We start from the raw sequence: 19,227 nt of genomic DNA, 5'->3' as shown, positions 1-19,227 counted from the left end.
CTTGGGAATTTAAGTTAACCTTTTAACTTTAAATAGCATTCCAGCAGAAATAGAGAAGAACTCAAGGTGAACCTTTTACCTCTAATTTCAAACATTCCAATTCTTACGTTTGTGATTAATCTTAAGCAATCTATACATATTGGGAAATAGTTTAGACTTGGCTAGATACTTGTATGTTTGTTGATTACAGGTACAGTGTATATACTCGCTGAAAGATTACACACGTTCGTGTTAAATGGTACTGCAGCAAACGTAGCTTGTTCACTTCTCTGCCAATGCCAGTTTTTTACTTGGTGCAGAACTGTTTCACATCACATTCCTGTACATTTAAAATTTCTTGTACCACTAAAGCATTTTTTGTGTAATTAATGTCATCATATTTGTAGCAGTCTTGCTTGCATAAGCATGTCATGTGACCTACAACAGATATAATCTATAATCTCAAAACATCAAGTGGTTCTAGTGCTGTATCTAAACTCAAAAATCATGGTCACCCCCCCTCTAGTTCTCCATATTTATATCCACATGCATGCATACAAGATGTATTTATATCTACATACATGCATACACAATGTATGTATATTCACATGTGTATATCATTCAGTTTGACAAGTTTATTTTAGATAACGAGATATATAGTCATATTTATTTTAACATAGCTCACATGTAACACACTAGTCTGTAATAAGATAATGAACCAATTCAAAATAAAGGCTGATTTTATCACATTCTGTTACAGTCTTCCTGGCTTGGCACCTTCTATTGATGATTACTTCATATTGTATGTTAAGAGACGTATAGACCAATTGATAGAATAGTACAGACTTTGCAGTCTAGAGGCACTATACAGTACTGTATACTTGTAATAACATGACTATAATATTGTATTCTCAACAAGAGTTGATTGAAAAAAAATGATTGTAAACATGTACAGTACCAGAACATCAGTTTGAATCTTAAAATATAAATTTAATTTATTGAAAAAAGGTGAGAGTACTTTATTGATAATGCTTTACCTGGAAGGTAAGAAAGTTGCAATAGGTCATGAGTTAAGGAATAGATGCTTGACGTTTGGTCATCATTGTTTGCTGATCGGGACCACTGCAGTTTTTCATCATTTGACAATTTTTCGTTATTGCCCTGTTTGTATGTGAATGGCTTACTATGGGAATAACATTATAGTGTACTAGGGACTGCAGTTCTTGTCAAATGACAATTTCGACTTTACTACCAATGTTTGAATCCCTGCCTGAATGACATTGACAGAATAACAGCACAGGAGTGGGTTGCAAGGCATTTCCTTTTAGATTTGTCAGAAAAAAAGGTTTTTGAGCAATAGGTGTACATATTACATTTGTAGGCATATATATATATATATATATATATATATATATATATATATATACATATACATATACATATACATACATACATACATATAAATCTACATCTACTGTACAGTACTCGATCACTGTTTTGGTCAAAGCTGCACATTGACTCAAACATTACATTTCATAAACATAAAAACTTTCAAGGTGGACAAAGTCCTTATGCACCCTACCACTGTGTCAACAAACCTTGCATCAGGTGTCAACGAACACTGTCTCTGCTACCTGATTTCCTTCTATAGCTCACCAAACCAGTAATGATGTACTGTATATAATATTTTTTGTTGTCTAGGTTTTACGTGCAAACTTACCCTTTTATAAGAATATTTTTTCCCCGCATAGACAAATTGTCATCTTATATCAATCCATTTTCACGTTTTGACTGGTATTAAATTTTAAGCACAATGCAGTAATTTAGCCTAGCCAGAAGCATACAAACATAAGCAACCCACTAAACCTGTCAAGGCCAATGCTCATTAGTTCTGACGAATGTCAATATTGTGATGTTTTTAATTTCACAAAAAAAACTGGAATGGTGACTGGTCAATAGCATAGAAATTAGAGTGCATTAAGTGTTGGGATGGGATTTAACAAAAAACGTACCTTCAAAAAGCAAACTTCAAATCAAAATTAGAAAGTTATTTGAGCTGTTTCCACTGGAGTTTACAAAATAAAGACAATACAAGCTACATTATGTGAAATTGTGTAATCTTGATTGATTGGCATGCAAGATGCTGGTATATGCAGATATAATAATGTGCAATGTAGTAAGAACTTATTCGTAAGGCAATATAACAAATGTGATAGTTTAACATAAACATTACGACGAATATGAATTGACTGTTCATAAGTGAACATGAACAGTTTTGGAGCATATGGTAAATGTGTGTAGTGAAATAAAATGTTAAGTTATTCTTTTAGAGGAATATCCAATATGCAGTATTAGGCATCTATTTTTTATTTTTGCATCGAGTTCCTGCATCATTTAGGAATCTTATGAGTGCCTTCTGTTACAGGTTTGAGGTCTGGTTTAGTACTGTACTGGTGACACCTGTGGTGTAGTGTTTAGTATGTGCCATGTGTCCCTTGATAAGATCAGCAGTGAATCCGACTCCCTTGTTCTTGTTCATTATATGTCTTTCTGCTCCTGTTTACCATCCTCTGGTATCTTGCAGCTCTTGAATATTCTCTTATCATAAACACCACTATATAACCACACTGGCTAACTTCTTCTTAATAATTACTGGGGTTGCTTCATCTCACAAGGACGACGACTTGGATGAGCTGCGATGATTTCATAGTTGTACACATTATACCATTGCTCCCACATCAGCAATTGTCACCCACAGGGCCAGGTTTCATCAAGCATTTCTGCATCCATTTAAAACATGTAAACAAACACACCATGATTGAGGAAAGATGTCTATTAAACAGTTTACAAGCTTGAAAACATCACAAGCTAAGGTTTTTATTGTTATAAACTACATAGTGTTTTGGGGCTCAAATTGTTTTAGCAAATATATAAAAAAAAGAAGTTTCCATGATGACAGATGAACAGGTTTCATAAGTGGCTGCATAAATACTTTATGAATCGTGGTCCTGACAGTATGGGAGGAATGCCAACACAGATGTTACCATTCAGGACTTGAAGGTGCAGAGGGTACTTAGTTTTCTTCGAGGCTACAGTCAGGAAAAGTAGGGTTGCTGCAGTATTTCTGAAAGCCAAACGTGCTATATTTTGTCTGAAGCTACTCAAGGCCCTGATGACCGACTGAACAGAACCACGAGATGCCTGGAACATTTAAGGTTGGGTACGTGTAAATGAATTGGAATATTAGCGTTAAAAAGGAAATTTTATTTATTATTTGCCTAAGGCTATAGATTTCTACCATTTTTGTTACCGGTATTTATTTGGACATTATTCATTTTGAATTCAGCAGTTGCCATTTATTTATGGACATATATTACTTAGAATTAAGGTCATAAGATTAGCTCATGGGCACTTAATGAAACGGAGACCTGCACCGTACTGCATCACCACCTCATAGAATGTTATGAATATAAGGATTATTGGAAATCTTGTTTTCTCACTGTTCCTTTGAGGCATTTGTCACTCATAAAATCATCAATGAATCTGCCTCCTTTGATATTGCACACCTCATTCCATTTTTGTTTATATCTGGGAATGTTTGAATACTCTGACAGATGGTGCTATACTCTTTCAGGGTTAGCACTGTGTTTTGATAAATAAGTATCCTGTTTGAAAAATAATAGTTGTGCTATTGGCATAAAGGGTTTAAGATGCTGGGGAGCACTGTGTAGGTCACCGATGAATGGGAATTTCCTAAATGGTCTTCTTATGTACATCAGAGGCCAGAGGTGTGGCCCCAGAGATCAACACCATATTTGTAAAAAGTGTTAATATTTTTCAAATTAGAAATAATTGCTACATAAGGCGAGCTTCATTAGCATCTATTTTCTTCAGGAATTTTATAAAATTGATACAATGTCGATACATATCATGTAAGTGGTAGATTCCAGCCCAAACTAGGTTAGTGACTTTACTGAGCATGGTCCAGCTTTACATAATTTTAAGTGTTTTAAATAAGCTTATTGAAAAATGCCCCAGAGATTAATAGTTTTAGGATGCTATACTACACACACAGGCTGCAACTACTGTATACAGTATATAGGGTCCAAGTAAAAAAAACAAAAAATCCCCTATTTGAGCAAGATGATGTGTGCTGTTGGATAGGGTTTAATCAATATTCACACAATTTATCGTCCAATAGTTTAGGTGCACCATTTGTCTTGTATACAAAAATTAGGTTCAAGTTTATGATTAACAAAATATTTTCAAGCTTGTATATGTAAACTGAACAAAAGGAATGTGCTCATTTCTGTGTTAGGGCTGTGATGTCCAATATAATTTTATGATGTACTTTACAAAAACACTCGCACGCATCTGTGTCGTGCATGTACAGTATAGTGAAAACATTTTCAAAATAAATATTTATAATTAGTCATGTTTAATTTGATTAAGGAGAAGAGCCAAATATTAATGTAATTTGGTATGGAAGGTGGAGGTGTTTAATTAATTAACATAGTTTGTGACACCTTAAAGATGTCATAAACTAAACAAATTATACATGTATGAAATATGAAAGATCCTTATGTATTTTTGCAGTGTTTTGATTTTATGATGGGGTATGTGTGTTGAGAACAACCTTCAAATGTCAATAATAAAAGTGTTTCCAATTAAGGCAGCCTTTAGTTTTTATCAAAGATTTACTAGACATAATACCTGTACATTGAAACTATTTGTATGAGTAATCTATTAATAATGTAAAAAATAAAACTATAGTGACCTCTGTTAAGATATTTATATCAATGTCTAGCCCTAAGAATATGACTAGATTTGTTTATTGCTCAATATGTGCTTTTATCACTAAACTGTTCAGCATTGGACTCCTGCTAATAATACTTTTTCATCGTTACCATTTTTTTTTTACTACACAGCTGAAGAAACTTTTTTTTTATATAGGATATGGAAAAATGCAATTATCAAAATTTAGTTTTATGGTTGCTTTAGCCCTTGTGTGGTGGGGAAAGTGCAAGATAGGTGTTACAGCCAAAGGGTTCAGGCTAATGGTGCTGCAAAAGTTATGTGCCTCTCATGTGGTCATTCATGTTATTTTAATCTGCAGCTATACACTATTGTACTTATATACATTACTTTCCATGGTACATATTAAAAAAAAATTGCAATAATTCCTTTAGTAAAACAAAGTTGCAAGATAGAAATGGAAAAATTAAAAATCAATCTTGCCATAATGGTAGTTTGTCACATTCAGAAAGTTATTTTCAGATAACAATTTTATCGCTGCTACCTGCAACTGTTTTAGAATGTATTTTCATGTGCAACGTAACTACACATTAAATGGGAATTTTTGTACACTTGAGTGGGCTCCACTGTGAAGTCTTATAAAATTTCTGGTGGGTAGGATGGACATCATTCTGGACCAGCATTTGAGATATGCACTGGGAACTGCATGGAATACTATTGGTATAACCAAAATCAGTGTACTGAAAAAAAAAAAAGGCATTGAATTGATTACCTACACCTGGTGGAGTAAGTGCCCCAAGGATAAGCCTACCTGCAATACATCAGATAAACCTTTACTGCCACATTTTCAATGTCATTTTTCGTGTGATTTTTGGTCTTTGGTTTGTGTATTTTCCAGCAAATCTTCTGTTTTTTCAACTTCCAGAGTGACTTGGTGCAGGAGGAGGTGTTGTGATGGTGGAGAGTTACGAGCTGAAAATGATATAGTGCAGCTGGGTCCTGATTGTTCTACTAAAAGATATTCTGCTGAACCCTTGTGCTTTTCCTGAAAATACAAAATATGATGTAATATTCCTGTATTATGGTCTCTGCATACTCTTCCTTATTCCTCTACTATAAATATTCACACATACTGTACTCTCACCCCTAATCCTTATTCCCAGTGTACAGTGTGTGTGTGTGGAACAAATGTCTTATGTATAGTACAGGTGCCTGAAGTTACAAAACATTTAATTTTGAGCTACACAGGAAATTTATGTTCCATATTGTTCCTGCTATTTTCAGCATACTGTGCAATCTTTGTATTATACAGTACCTCCTTGCTCTCACTTCCAAACTGTGTATCTGGTGTTTTCATGTATACTGCTTCAGTAATTACCAACAGAAAATCTCAGAAGGCTTAATATAAAAGTTTCACAAAATATTCGAGCTTCTAGATTAGAAAGATATGATAAATAGATATGAGAAAGAAAAGACGAATGATTGTCAAAGGAATCAGGTTCACTGACGAATTCATCAAGGAATATATGCAACTAAAAAAAATACAGTAGAATGGAAATCAAGTCTTCCAATTCTTAAGAGGTGGATGTGGTATCCTTGGTGATATTTAGCACCCTCTTGATTATTCCGCACATTTGATGGTGCTACATAGCCTTCCCGGTTTTTTGCCTTCTTTTGATAATTACTTATTTTCTTTCTTAGAGGTGGATGACTGTAAATGTGACAATTTACTTATGACAGTAAGGTGTAGATCTGTTCCATTAAGTGCTCCTGATTTAATCATGCATGGCCAATATGCTTCCCAGCTCAAAAAAGGCCATTTCATTTAATGCTTGATTTCTAACCCCATCTCTCAAACAGATGATATCAATGTTGCCCAACGCACAGGATGGATCCATGAGCAGAGTTCAGGCACTGCTACCATTATCGCATTAGTCAACAGATCGTCACTAAACATGTGAGAATCCAAAAACAATAGAAGCAGCAGTCCAAGGCTGTATAGTAGCCCTAATCAAGGGGTGAAGGAAGCATGGAAACAATGATGACTCAATAGACCAAACCCCCTGTTCCAGAAGATGAACCAAAAGGTCCAGATATAGAAAGTTTCCTGAAGCCTCAAATTCCTATTCATAAAAAAAAAGTGGTTTACCTTCACTAGCACTGTTTACAGTTGAAGACTGCAAAAGCTGGTACCATAGTGTAATTACCTAAGTGTAGTTACAGGATGAGAGCTACACTTGTGGTGTCCTGTCGACCCAGCACTCTTTGTCATATAACGCTTTGAGACAGTTTTGGCCTCCATCACCTTCTCACCTAACTAACATTTAACTTGCTTGCACAATGTGCACATTGTGTGCGCACAATGGGAAGCTGCCTAACAGGCCATCACAGTCATCCAGTAACATCCAGCAAGCATAAGAAATATTGCCGGAACAACCGTGGACATTTTCAAGAGGAAACTAGATTTATTCCTCCAAGGAGTGCCAGACCAACCGGGCTGTGGTGGGTATGTGGGCCTGCAGGCCGCTCCAAGCAACAGCCTAGTGGACCAAACTCTCACAAGTCAAGCCTGGCCTCGGGCTGGGCTTGGGGAGTAGAAGAACTCCCAGAACCCCATCAACCAGGTAACAACAAACTTTGCACCCATGTAGATGGAGAAACCCTTTATCCTATTGTAATTAATTATTGTAAGGAGATTCATCTACATGAGCTCCAGCCCAACTGTTAAATTATTACCAAAATGACAACATTAATGAAGCAAGCAGTAATATTTTAATATTTGCCTTAGTGTCCAACACCTTCAGGCTACAAATATGCAAAAGGTGATTGAAATATTCAAACATATGATTCATCCATTGGCATCTGGAAATGGAAATATTCACAGACTGATAATTGGTAGTAACCTTACCTATATTGCTTCAAGAGGAGATATGACAAAGATCAAGGTACAGTACTGTATACAGTAGTAATAAATCCCATTGTTGTGGACAAGAAGCCTGTACTTAAGACTTATCCAGGTCCCCCAAAGCCAACTATGTACTGACCTTCCCCAGGATGCTAACCACAACAATTGGCTAATCCCAGGGTACAAATTTACTTTTAGGTGAACAAAGACATCAAGTGAAAGGAAACATGCCCAATCATTTCTGTACCTTGCAGGGATTGAACCCGAGTACTAGATGACTGATAACTAAGAAATCGGGTACGGAAAGCTATTATAGTGTATAGCCCGAGGCCTGGTCTGAAGTCTGGCCCGAGGCCTGGTCTGAAGTTTGGCCCGAGGCCTGGTCTGAAGTTTGGCCCGAGGCCTGGTCTGAAGTCTGGCCCGAGGCCTGGTCTGAGGTCTGGTCTGAGGCCTGGTCTGAGGCCTGATCTGAGGTCTGGCATGAGGCCTTGTTTGGCCCAAGGCCTTCCAGTCTGGCCGCCACTTTTCCCTCCTCTACTGCCGACATGCTACAAACCCCTCCCCCTCCTGCACCTGACTACAAGCGGCTGGCCCCGACCCCCTACCACCGGTGGCCCGCCAACCAAACCCTCCTCTCGTCAATTTGTTGAGAAAATGTGATTTCGCTTGATTGGATTCAATAATGCTCATATATATAGCATTTTTATTCCAAGTTGTTTGTGACTGTTCTATCAAATGCCAGTGAAAATGAAGAATTCATAATAAATCAATTGTTTATGAATATTTTTATACAGTATACTGATACAGTTGGCTTATGGAAATCCTGGCCATTACATCATATTTGCGGCCACCAATAACAGTTACATAGTTATGATTTTAATATGGAATTGTTTACCAATGATTGTTCTATCATGTACCATGTTCAAAATGATTAATACATAATAAATAAATTTTCTGTGACTTTTGTTTTGTTGAGAGTGGATGTAGGACCTCTGTTATTTTCACATGAAGGGGGAGGGACAGTCTGGGGCCGATGGGTAGAACGAATTCCGTGGTGAAACGAATCGGCCTCGCCCCATATAGTTCATTCAAGTGAGAACACAATGTACTATAATCATTAACTGTTCATGACATAAATCTAATATATATTACTATTAGCTAAATAATTCTTACCTTATTTAATTGCATAATCCAAACATCGTGACAAAAATCTTTGGCAGATGCTTCCAACTCGTTGAGCTTCAAGGTGTTAGAGTTGTGGTGCGTCCAAGAGACAAGAACACTACACTGACAGGATGTACTATGCTCTGAAATTGAGAAAATAATAGTGTAAATAAGACCTTGTAAAATATAAGGTGAGCATTAACAGGCAATTTAAATACACTCATGCTTGGGTGAAATACTTTTAACTAAATATACATATACAGGAGGAAAAGAAATTATTTGCCAACACCCCCTAATGAGTACTGCCTTGACGAGGTGAGAGAACTCTTGTGCACTGTTCTTAGGCAGTTGTGGATGGCTTCATCATCCCTTTTTTGCCTACTATGTTGACACATTTTTCCAGATGTCAAATCGATGTCAACCAATGTTGAAACAGGGAAGTGCTACTAGGGATTAGATACTGTCTGCACCAGCTAGCATTTGGATCTCCTTAATGCCCAGATAGGTGATATCCCATTGCCTTGGGATCCAACCTTCATATCTCCATATTGTATAGAAACCTCGTTCTCTCTCTTACTATCAGAATTATGTAGCAGGTCCATTGGTCGGGCTTTTGTCAAAGATGTACTTCCCTCTTACTCAGCTCCCTGCTGCCTCAACAGCTGCTGTGGTGGGCCGTGACTCCACATTAGCCCCTGATCACTTCCAATACTTTCCTTCCACCCCTGCTACTTCTGTGGTAGAGGTAACTGATACGTCACCCACTGTGTCCAGCTCTCAGCTACTCGCAAATTCCTTGATGATTGTAAACACTTCGGCACATGTTCCCTCGCTTCTGATGGAAGGCCACGGCATCATACTCATTCTCAACTTGGCTCTAGTGAACTACATTCTTCCACTTTTAATATATTTGGTCTGCCTAAAAAGAGCAAATTTATGAAGATGGCATATAAATCTTTGCTCGACAGGGTCCTTTCTTGCTATACTGTACTTTCAACGCTGCCCTCCATCTTGTGTTATTTTAATTCTCTAACTTATTTTTTAATAAACTTAGGTGCACACAGCAATGTGCTGCTACCCTATTCCATATGAAGGATTACAGTGTAGATCAAGAGCTAGCTATGAGTTAATCTAATATCTCCACATCTCACAGGATGGTTAGTCATGAAATCAGGAAAGAACATGAAATGCAAGTCTAGTCTACTAGCCTGCATTATTAAACTCTGATTAAAGCACAAGAAATATCTAACAATATTTGTGAGTGCATATAGCACTTACAGAGCTCAAAGCATCTTTTACCATTTGGTCTAAAGTTATTGATAACAAGACACACAAGCTTCTATTTACATTGTTTACAACTGAAATGCTGAACATTGAGGGAATTCATTACCAGCAGCCATCTGCTATAGATATCAACATACAGCCTAATTCTGGCAATTACAACATCACACTGTCTAATGGATGTTTTGTACTATTCGTACATATAATACTCGGTTCTAAACATATTATAACTCTATATAATAGTTGTGCTTTCTGCCCTTTTTGAGTGTCAGCGATTGCTCTTCTGTCTTCTTAGTTTCCTGAAAGTGTGCAGTTTTGACTAGAATATCTAGGTCGAGTCTTGATTTTCCACACAATACATTTAGGTATTCAGATAAAATATTTAAAATATATAGAACTGCAAATTAATAAAAAATAATGAAACTGTTCCCATAATAGTGATAATATATATGTTTTATAGCAATGTTCTCAAATTCCTATGACTAAGGTAGATTTTGTAATAAACAATGCTAGACAAGAGTTCACACCACCGTGTTTGTCACTGTGTGGCCAACGAGCAATCTTGCACACACTTTGAGAAAAATAAAGCCATCTACTCAGTGGGAAGACACAAGATCAGAAGATTAAATAGCACAGATGCACTGCTCTAAAACATTATAAATATGACCAGTCCACATACTTGCAAATTTCATTCAAAAGATTTTGAAGGAATCTGACACTTAATAATAATAATAATTTATTTAGGAACAGTACATAAATAGTTGCAGCGTTACAGTACAAACATTCTGTTAGATTTAAAGATAGAGGTAGTACATACAATACCTAAAGCCACTAGTACGCATAGCGTTTCGGGCAAAGTTTCGTTTCCCTGTACTTCTATAAGTACAGGGTCTTGCATACAAATACAGTACTGCATCTGAACACAATTACTACTTCACGTTTCCAAACCCCATATTAGCAAAGTTGTTAGGTTAGCGTCCATATCATTGAGATACATACGTGAGCTGCTGTCTCTGCCACTGGTACGAGAGGTGTTGCAATACTCTGCAGACTCCTGAGCCAGAGAGAGGAGCCTTGCAGCGTTGGCCATCTGTGTTGCTGTATCTCTGATAAAGAACAATCAGTATTATTACTCCAATTTACTGCTTCTATAAGGAGTAGAAGATGAAGGGAAATGTTTACTGCTTCCATAAGGAGAGGGAGGGGATGCTTACTGCTTCCATAATGGGTAGAAGAGGAAGGGAGATGTTTACTGCTTCCATAAGGGGTAAAAGATGAAGGGAGATGTTTACTGCTTCTATAAAGAGAGGAAGGGGATGTTTACTGCTTCCATAATAGGTAAAAGAGGAAGGGAGATGTTTACTGTTTCTATAAGGAGACGGAAGGGGATGTTTACCGCTTTCAGAAGGGAGGGAAAGGGAGATGTTTACTGCTTCCATAATGGGTAGAAGAAGGAGAGAGATGTTTACTGCTTCCATAAGGAGAGGGAAGGGGATGTTTACTACAGTACTTATTATTATATTATTATATAATGTATTATACATATATAAAACACTGAACTGTAATGCCAATCCTGACCTCAAAAGCTTCATTGAAGGTTGTAACAGAACCCATGAGCACCACACCAGAAACAAATACAGTTTTGATATTCCAAGAGTATGACTTAATCAAACTAAAAATGCTCTACAAATCAAGGGACCCAAAATGTGGAATGACCTTCCCAATCATGTTAAAGACTGTACCTCTCTCAACCAGTTTAAGATAAAAACGAAGCACTACCTAATAAATTCCCTGTAACCTACCTTACCCCTCTATTGTCAACCCATGTCTGTTTTTTTAAACAACGCTGTTTGGTGACCTAATTGTATTTGTGCTGCTTTTTCAGCCATGTTCCCCCCCTTTTTTATTTTTATTTTTATTTGTTCTCAACACATTTTATTCTTTATACTCAATTAGTATTAAGTTTTAGTCATTAATGTTTTTCCTGCCCGAAACGCTTTGCGTAATAGTGACTTTAGGCACTGTATGTACTAGCTCTATCTGTAAATCTATCAATTTTTGTAAAATCTCTTGTATGTATGTACCTTACCTAAATAAACATTTATTTATTTATTTATTTATTACTTCCATAAGGAGAGGGAAGGGGATGTTTATTGCTTCCATAAGGAGAGGGAAGGGGATGTTTACTACTTCCACAAGGAGAGGGAAGGGAATGTTTACTGCTTCCATAAGGAAAGGGAAGGGAGATGTTTACTGCTTCCATAATGGGTAGAAGAGGAAGGGAGATGTTTACTGCTTCCATAATGGGTAGAAGAGGAAGGGAGATGTTTACTGCTTCCATAAAAGCTGGAAGGGACATGGGAAAGTTTCCGGCTTCCATAAGGGATAGGGGATGGAAGAAGGAAGGGGATATTCACTAAAAGAAAATAAGAGTAAACAATAAATAAGTAAATGACTAATTATAATTAAATTATGCTATCTTATTCATCAACATTACTATCTGTACCTCAGTCTCCCACAGCTGTAGGGTGGAGAGGCATCCACCAGGAAAGGAGGGTAAAAGGGAAAGCAGTAAACCTTCTCTTCTACCTTCTACTCATTGTAGTATTACACAACTAAGTATTATCCATCCACCATTCTTGATACATGAGTATACCACCCACCATTCTTGATACACGAGTATACCACCCACCATTCTTGATAAATTATTACACCACACAATAGTATACCATCTATCATTCATGATACATCAGTATTACACCACACAAGTATGCCACTCACCATTCTTTATACATAAGTCTTACACGACACAAGTATACCATCCACCATTCTTGATACATCAGTATTACACCACAATTTAATATACCACTCATCAATGTTGGTACAGTATATCAGTATTAAACCAGCCAATATTATACCACCCACCATTTTGTATACAGTATTACACCACACAATATTATATCACTTGCCCTTCTTTGCTGCCTCACAGAATACAAGCAGTGTATCCAGATGACAATACATGCAAGACACACACCACCAATGACAGTACTCAGTAAACTTACTCCCTCTTTAAGCTTAAACAGCCTATATCTGCAATATTTATACATATTTTAAATACTTGAATATACCCATTTGTGGACTAAATTTTCATGTGTAATATAGTGTCCATGATATTGCTGTATATTCATTATTAAACAGTTGCTTTCTACAGAGTGCAAGATAATATCACCCAAAATGTTTACATTGTACAAACAGACCCATAATCTTGGGGTGTGGTGTAGTAATGAAGATCATCGATGATAATAAGTGTGGGTCTGTCTTTAGCAGGGATCATGTGGAGAGATGCAAGATATCCTTGAAGCTCGGATGTGTGATTTGCATACCTGCCAATTACAACAAGAAAATAATCAGTGTCCAGTGATGAAGATTGTATGGAAGAAAGATGAACATGGTTATGTGTTGAAAACCAAAAATGTGACAGAATTTTGATTAAATATAATATTTTGCCTGCAAGATCATCATATCTAACAGCTTGCTTATAAAGGAAAAATAAGATTGACTGACTAATTAACTATATCACTTTATATTTCTGAGAAAGACTGACCCTTGATCATTCAAGCCAGGATCCAGGACACTGTCAAGATGCCAGACTCTCATCGACCTTCACTCCACTGTGACAAGAAACTTTGCAAACAGTTCTGTTATATAAATGTTCCATGGGAAAGGTTTTTCCTTTATTTGCTGGGTATGCTTGCCTTGTCTAGGCAACAATGGCTGGCTAGGTAAATCCTCCCATATTTTTTATCTTATATTAGGGGCATATATTTTTGGGGAAAGCTGACTTGAGGAGTGGCAGAGGGAGCCATGCTCAGATATAGGGTATTAACTTATTTAAACTTTTTGAGCAACCTCCCTGTCCCTGCCATTCAAATCTTTACAGTTCAAGTTTGTGCATGTTGGGGTGGCTTTCCTGAATTTACATGATGGTCACCTTGTATCTACTGGCCTCGACAAGGACAGGAAGCCAGTGGTTTGTCATACAACTCCTCTTTTTCCCGATAACTTTTTTCAAATTGGATTTTGAACTGCAGTACTGTAATATCTTGGCATTTGCAACATCAGCGAGTAGGCAGTTCAATGAGTTTATGTACCTATCAGTGAAAAGGCATCTGTTTTCTGTCCTACATTGTGGTTTGGTGAACTTGAAGATGTTGCCACCTGTATGTGTTACATGTGACCCTTCAACCCTTCAAATGCGAGTGACAATTAGGGATACAGTACAGTACAGTATTTTAAAGCACCCCCTTAAGATTTAAAACTGCCTTAAAAAAAATTTAAAAGGATTCAAAATTATTAATGATGGTACCTGTACAGTAACAGAATCCATTTCATGTGGATTCCATCTCATGTTAGCCTCCGAATGCATGATAGAGCTAATGAGTTAGCTAAAGAATCTGCCTTCAAAGAAGGAGTTGATTATAACCTTTGGATTGCCTATAAGCAGTCTGAGAGCAATAATACATCCTGGTGAAGGTTATTCATTGCTAGAGAGATCTCTAAAGCATAACAGGCTTCCTATCCCAAGAGAAAAACCATGCATGACTATGGAACAGGCTGTTAGTGTTCAATTATTACTCCAAAACAAAGGCTATTGGTGTACCTACAGGAACTTTATGTTATTCATAGTAGATGTTGAAGCACGGGGCATACCATGGACACTGGGAGGAAGACTGTCAAGTCGTTTGGGTGCTACGAACAGCACCTGTCCCCCTCCGGCCCCTTCTGTCACTGCTGCCTACCGATGTTAATAAAGTTGTAAGAAACATAAATTGGTTAATGAGGCTGTATTTAAGGTAGTTATTGGCTTGTAAGATGTTGAGACAATGGTAAGATAAGTGTTCCACATAGGTGGTAAAATCCTGAGACAATGGTAAGACAGGCAAGAAGAGTACATCTTATTATGCTGAGAGAAGAAAACCAAATATTTAATGAGAGATTTCAGAGTTTTAATGCACTGTATAAGACCTACAGTTGCTAGGGCAGGTAATTGCTGCCCGAAACGCTTTGCGTAATAGTAGCTTTAGGCATTGTATGTACTAGCTCTATCTATAAAGCCAACAAACTTTGTAAAATCTCTTTATGTATGTACCTTTACCTAAATAAAAATTATTATTATTATTATTATTATAATTATGAGAAAGCATTAAACCAGTATGACTATATAGCAGTAACAGAAAACCAAGATATACCAGTCTTGGATGTGGTGTCTGTGTATGGTGTATGGTGTCTTGTGTCATGTGTAAGGTATATTGTCTTGTGTATGCTTTTATCATACAGAAGATGACTTATCTAGCAGAAAAAAATACAGAAATAGAAAGCCGTTGTACACAGCTACTTCCAATTTTAAAATTACACATACTTGCATAAGCAATGCAGTCTTCATGGAGCAAGGAGGTCCTATGATGCAACTCGTTGGAACCGGAGAAAACTTTCTGCTGCGTAGTTCGTCCATTGCCCTAAGGCTGGACCCCACTGGGAACACTCGCTCCATTATCCCAGCCATTGTAAACTACAGTGTAATAAAAGCGAAATAAAAATTAATCATTGATTCTAAACCTGATATACTGTACTGTACCAGTACTCTCAGTGCTTAAGAGATTAACCTATCTGCTTCATTATTATATTTCTGAGGGATGATTTTAAAGTGTGTGCTTTGACTATTTGAAGCTAAGGAAAACTTGAGAATCAAAACAAGAATCGACTTGAGAATGGTCCAGGACGGACCGAAACATCGTCGTCCCTTCACCTTCTAGTGTGTGGTCTGGTCAACAAGCTAAGGAAATTTTTTGTAAAAGTCTGAACATCATTAATTGTGAGTCATCTGTAAAATACATTTCATTCATAAATAGAGGAATAAATAGTGCTAAAAACTGACCTGTGCTATGTATTTTGAGCTACAAATAGGACCCCTCTCAACTATTGTTCACCATGAACTAAATTAGAAATATTGTACACCTTTTGCTACCCAAACTGCACCTGCAGAGTGTCTATGCCAGTGTCATCCTGCAGTCTCAGAAGTGAACATGTGCCTAAAAAAAAATTTAATTATGATTTTCTGAAGAACTATGCAGTGAATCATGGAAATACCAGCAAGGTCCCGGTAGAAGTTAGGTTTGTCCTTGACTCATAATCGATAATTTCAGGTTTGAATCCCAGAAATTGTTGGGTGTGTTTCCTATCACCTAATGCCCCTGTCCACTTAGCAGTAAACACATACCCAGGGGTTATGGGTTGCATCCTGGGGAGGGTTAGTAATTCAACCCTTGGGGGGACCTTAATATATGCCTAACATGTACTGTATAAACTGGCTGCCTGTCTCCCAACAGAATGAATTATTATTATAATAAGTCAGTCATAATTAATATATACTATTTCATAAGTACTTAATAATTATGAATAATTACATTAGTTAAATTTAATCTCTTCTTGACAGTATGTGCATAAATTTATTATAACAGGCGAGTTAGATGAGGATAGAATAGGGACAAGTTAGGTTAGAATGCATGAGTTAGGTTACATTAGGTCAAGGGTAAGTTAGGTTAAGTTAGGTTACAACAGGGGCAATATAGGATAGGAGAAAATTAGGTTAGGTATGATTTACATAGGGATAAGTTGAGATTAGGTTAAGGATGAGTCAGGTCAGGTTACAGGGAAGTTAGGTGAGGATAGAGGCAAGTTTGGTCAGATTGCATTCGAAACCTCAAGGAACAACACCTTTCCATTGTAATATCTAGTGAAACAGACTTTATATAAATAAATAAATAAATAAATATGTTTATTCAGGTAAGGTACATACATACAAGTGATGTTACATTAATGGATTGATATATAGATAGAGCTAGTACATACAATGCCTAAAGCCACTATTACGCAATGCGTTTCGGGCAAGAAAAACATTAATATCTAGAACTTAATACTAATTGAGCATAAAGAATAAAAAGTGTTGAAAACAAATACAAATAAAGATAAAAAAAAGGGGGAACATGACTGAAAAAGCAGCACAAATACAATAGGTTGACAAACAGTGTTGATTAAAAAAAAATAATAATAAAAAAATAACAGACATGGGTTGACAATAAAGGAGTGAGGTGGGTTACAGGGAATTTATTAGGTAGTGTTTAGTTTTTATCTTAAACTGGTTGAGAGAGGTACAGTCTTTAACATGGTTGGGAAGGTCATTCCACTTTCCTGCTGTAAACATTACCACAGTTGTCTCAACAAAGAGTAAATGCGACAAGCTCTATGAAACTTTAGTAAAAAAAAAAAAAAGTAATTCACATTTCATGCCAGCTTGTGCTACCCACTCACAGTATATTACAACATACATTACATTACAATAAATAATACAGTATATTGCAAGACTGTAAGAACACCAATGGGGCTCCCTAATCATCTGCCTGTCTGAGCGTTTATTGGCCACGAGGGACATTAGTTCCCGGTGATAAGCAATTCAATTTCTTTATTATGCACCCCATACCCATCCCGTAGGCGGTGGTGTAACCGACATTCATTTCGCCATTGAAATAAGTTTATTGAGGTGAAATACACACAAAGGGATGAGGTAGCTCAAGCTATTCTCACTCCGTATTTCGCCATTAGAATTCGCGATTATTAACCCTTCACGGGTACGCCGGGGCCCATACGACCCCTGGAGAGTCGTCGCCCCTGACGCACCTCGACGACAAGTGCACCGGACTCACCAGACGGGAGACGACCAGCGCAGTCTGCCCTCAACACGGTCCTCGCGGCACCACAGAAAACGCAGCTACGCAACCAGAAAAACAATAATAAGAATAATTATAATGATAATAAATAGGAATATAGGATTTTTTTAATTACCAAGCTTAGGTATACACAGCAATGTGCTAAAAACTTACACTTGTGTATTTGTGAAATTTATGTAAGACATTTACACTAAATTTTGCGCACTACTGAGTGCTTTGTCAAGGTCTAAATGGTGATTTGGACGAGACTTAAGACATAATAATAGTAATTAACAATAATAATTTATATAATATTTTATTTGCAAATTTAATGGGGCAATAATAATAATAATAACAATAATAATATTATTTTTTTATTAACAAGGTTAGGTATACACAGTAATGTGCTCCTATTCTATTATATATATAAAGTCATACATGGATTCAGGAGAGAACATGCAGCAGAGAATGCTCGGTCATTGCTGGTTAGCTTTAGCCTCTAGTACGTCAGTATTTTAACGCTGGGAACAAGAGGACGGGCTGTACACAGTAAACGAGTTAGTCGATGCTTGGTCAGCTTCAATTATCTTGAAGCTAGAATTACCTCCAGCTTCAATTATCTTCCACCAGACACATTGTTAAGCTTAAATCACAGCGATAGAGAAAGGCTTGTTGACTTGATGCTCCACAAGGAAGATGAATACAACGCCTTATTCACCGAGTGTGAGTAACTCTCTACCCTGAACAAAGGTAAAGCCACATTCCTCGGTGAGGATGGTATCACTTATTATATATTATATTTGCTTCCTTTAGTACCAGGAAATCCCCTTCTTGAACCATATCGTATGAGCTATATTACTGCGGAACTTCCTATGTGTTTGACCGACAGCATAATAATCCTAATTCCCAAGCCTAATCAAGAGAATGCTTTCCGCCCAATTTTACTTGCTAATTAAATTGGCAAAAGATTCGAGAGAATGGTCCTAAACCGTCTCTTTCAATGAAAAATAACCATGCAATCTTTCCGGATACATGGCATCATGCATGGAAGGAGTGTGCACCATTGCATTACCACATTTCTTGCCTTGTACACTGAAAAGTTATATACCACCTTCCTAGATCTCAAGTTTGCCTTTCATATTGCAAACTGACATGTCATTTTGAATGAGTTTGCGAGAATGAAAGGCAGGGAGGACTGTGCCGGGCTGAGGCGGTGCACCTGCGCTTCTTGTCCCGTAGGACCGGTGCAGGGACGGGTTAAGGGAAGCCGCGAACTGAGCTCAAGTTTCACATAGAAGTCCTCTGGTAGCAGGCGCGGATGGATGCCTACAGGGACGACCGACAGTCCACAGCGGCAGAGGAGGTCGTCTGGAGTAACTT

The 19,227-nt window shown here is 37.2% G+C and overlaps 1 protein-coding gene across 6 annotated transcripts; it reads right to left on the bottom strand.

The window, feature by feature from the left end:
• Positions 1–2,339: 2,339 nt before the first annotated feature.
• On the bottom strand, positions 2,340–17,960 carry LOC123758637 (uncharacterized). 6 transcript variants are annotated; one of them, XM_069334385.1, is made up of 8 exons: positions 17,726–17,828; positions 15,504–15,653; positions 14,749–14,879; positions 13,327–13,467; positions 11,084–11,190; positions 8,813–8,946; positions 5,546–5,779; positions 2,340–3,180 (listed from the first exon to the last, which is right to left on the bottom strand). In XM_069334385.1, exons 1-7 carry the CDS (start codon positions 17,738–17,740, stop codon positions 5,588–5,590), a joined length of 870 nt encoding a protein of 289 aa, XP_069190486.1. In that variant the 5' UTR covers positions 17,741–17,828; the 3' UTR covers positions 2,340–3,180; positions 5,546–5,587. The 6 variants fall into 6 exon arrangements, with proteins under 6 accessions (XP_069190486.1, XP_045599101.2, XP_069190487.1 ...); XM_045743145.2 differs by lacking the exon at positions 17,726–17,828 and adding an exon at positions 17,845–17,960 and having other exon boundaries at positions 2,340–5,779; XM_069334386.1 differs by having other exon boundaries at positions 2,340–5,779; positions 17,761–17,840.
• Between the last annotated feature and the right edge of the window lie 1,267 nt (positions 17,961–19,227).

The sequence above is a fragment of the Procambarus clarkii genome, chromosome 31, assembly GCF_040958095.1.
Source record: "Procambarus clarkii isolate CNS0578487 chromosome 31, FALCON_Pclarkii_2.0, whole genome shotgun sequence".
NCBI classification, from domain to species: domain Eukaryota; kingdom Metazoa; phylum Arthropoda; class Malacostraca; order Decapoda; family Cambaridae; genus Procambarus; species Procambarus clarkii.
The sequence above is the reverse complement of the archived record's forward strand: the minus strand, read 5'-3'. Positions and strand labels throughout refer to the sequence as shown.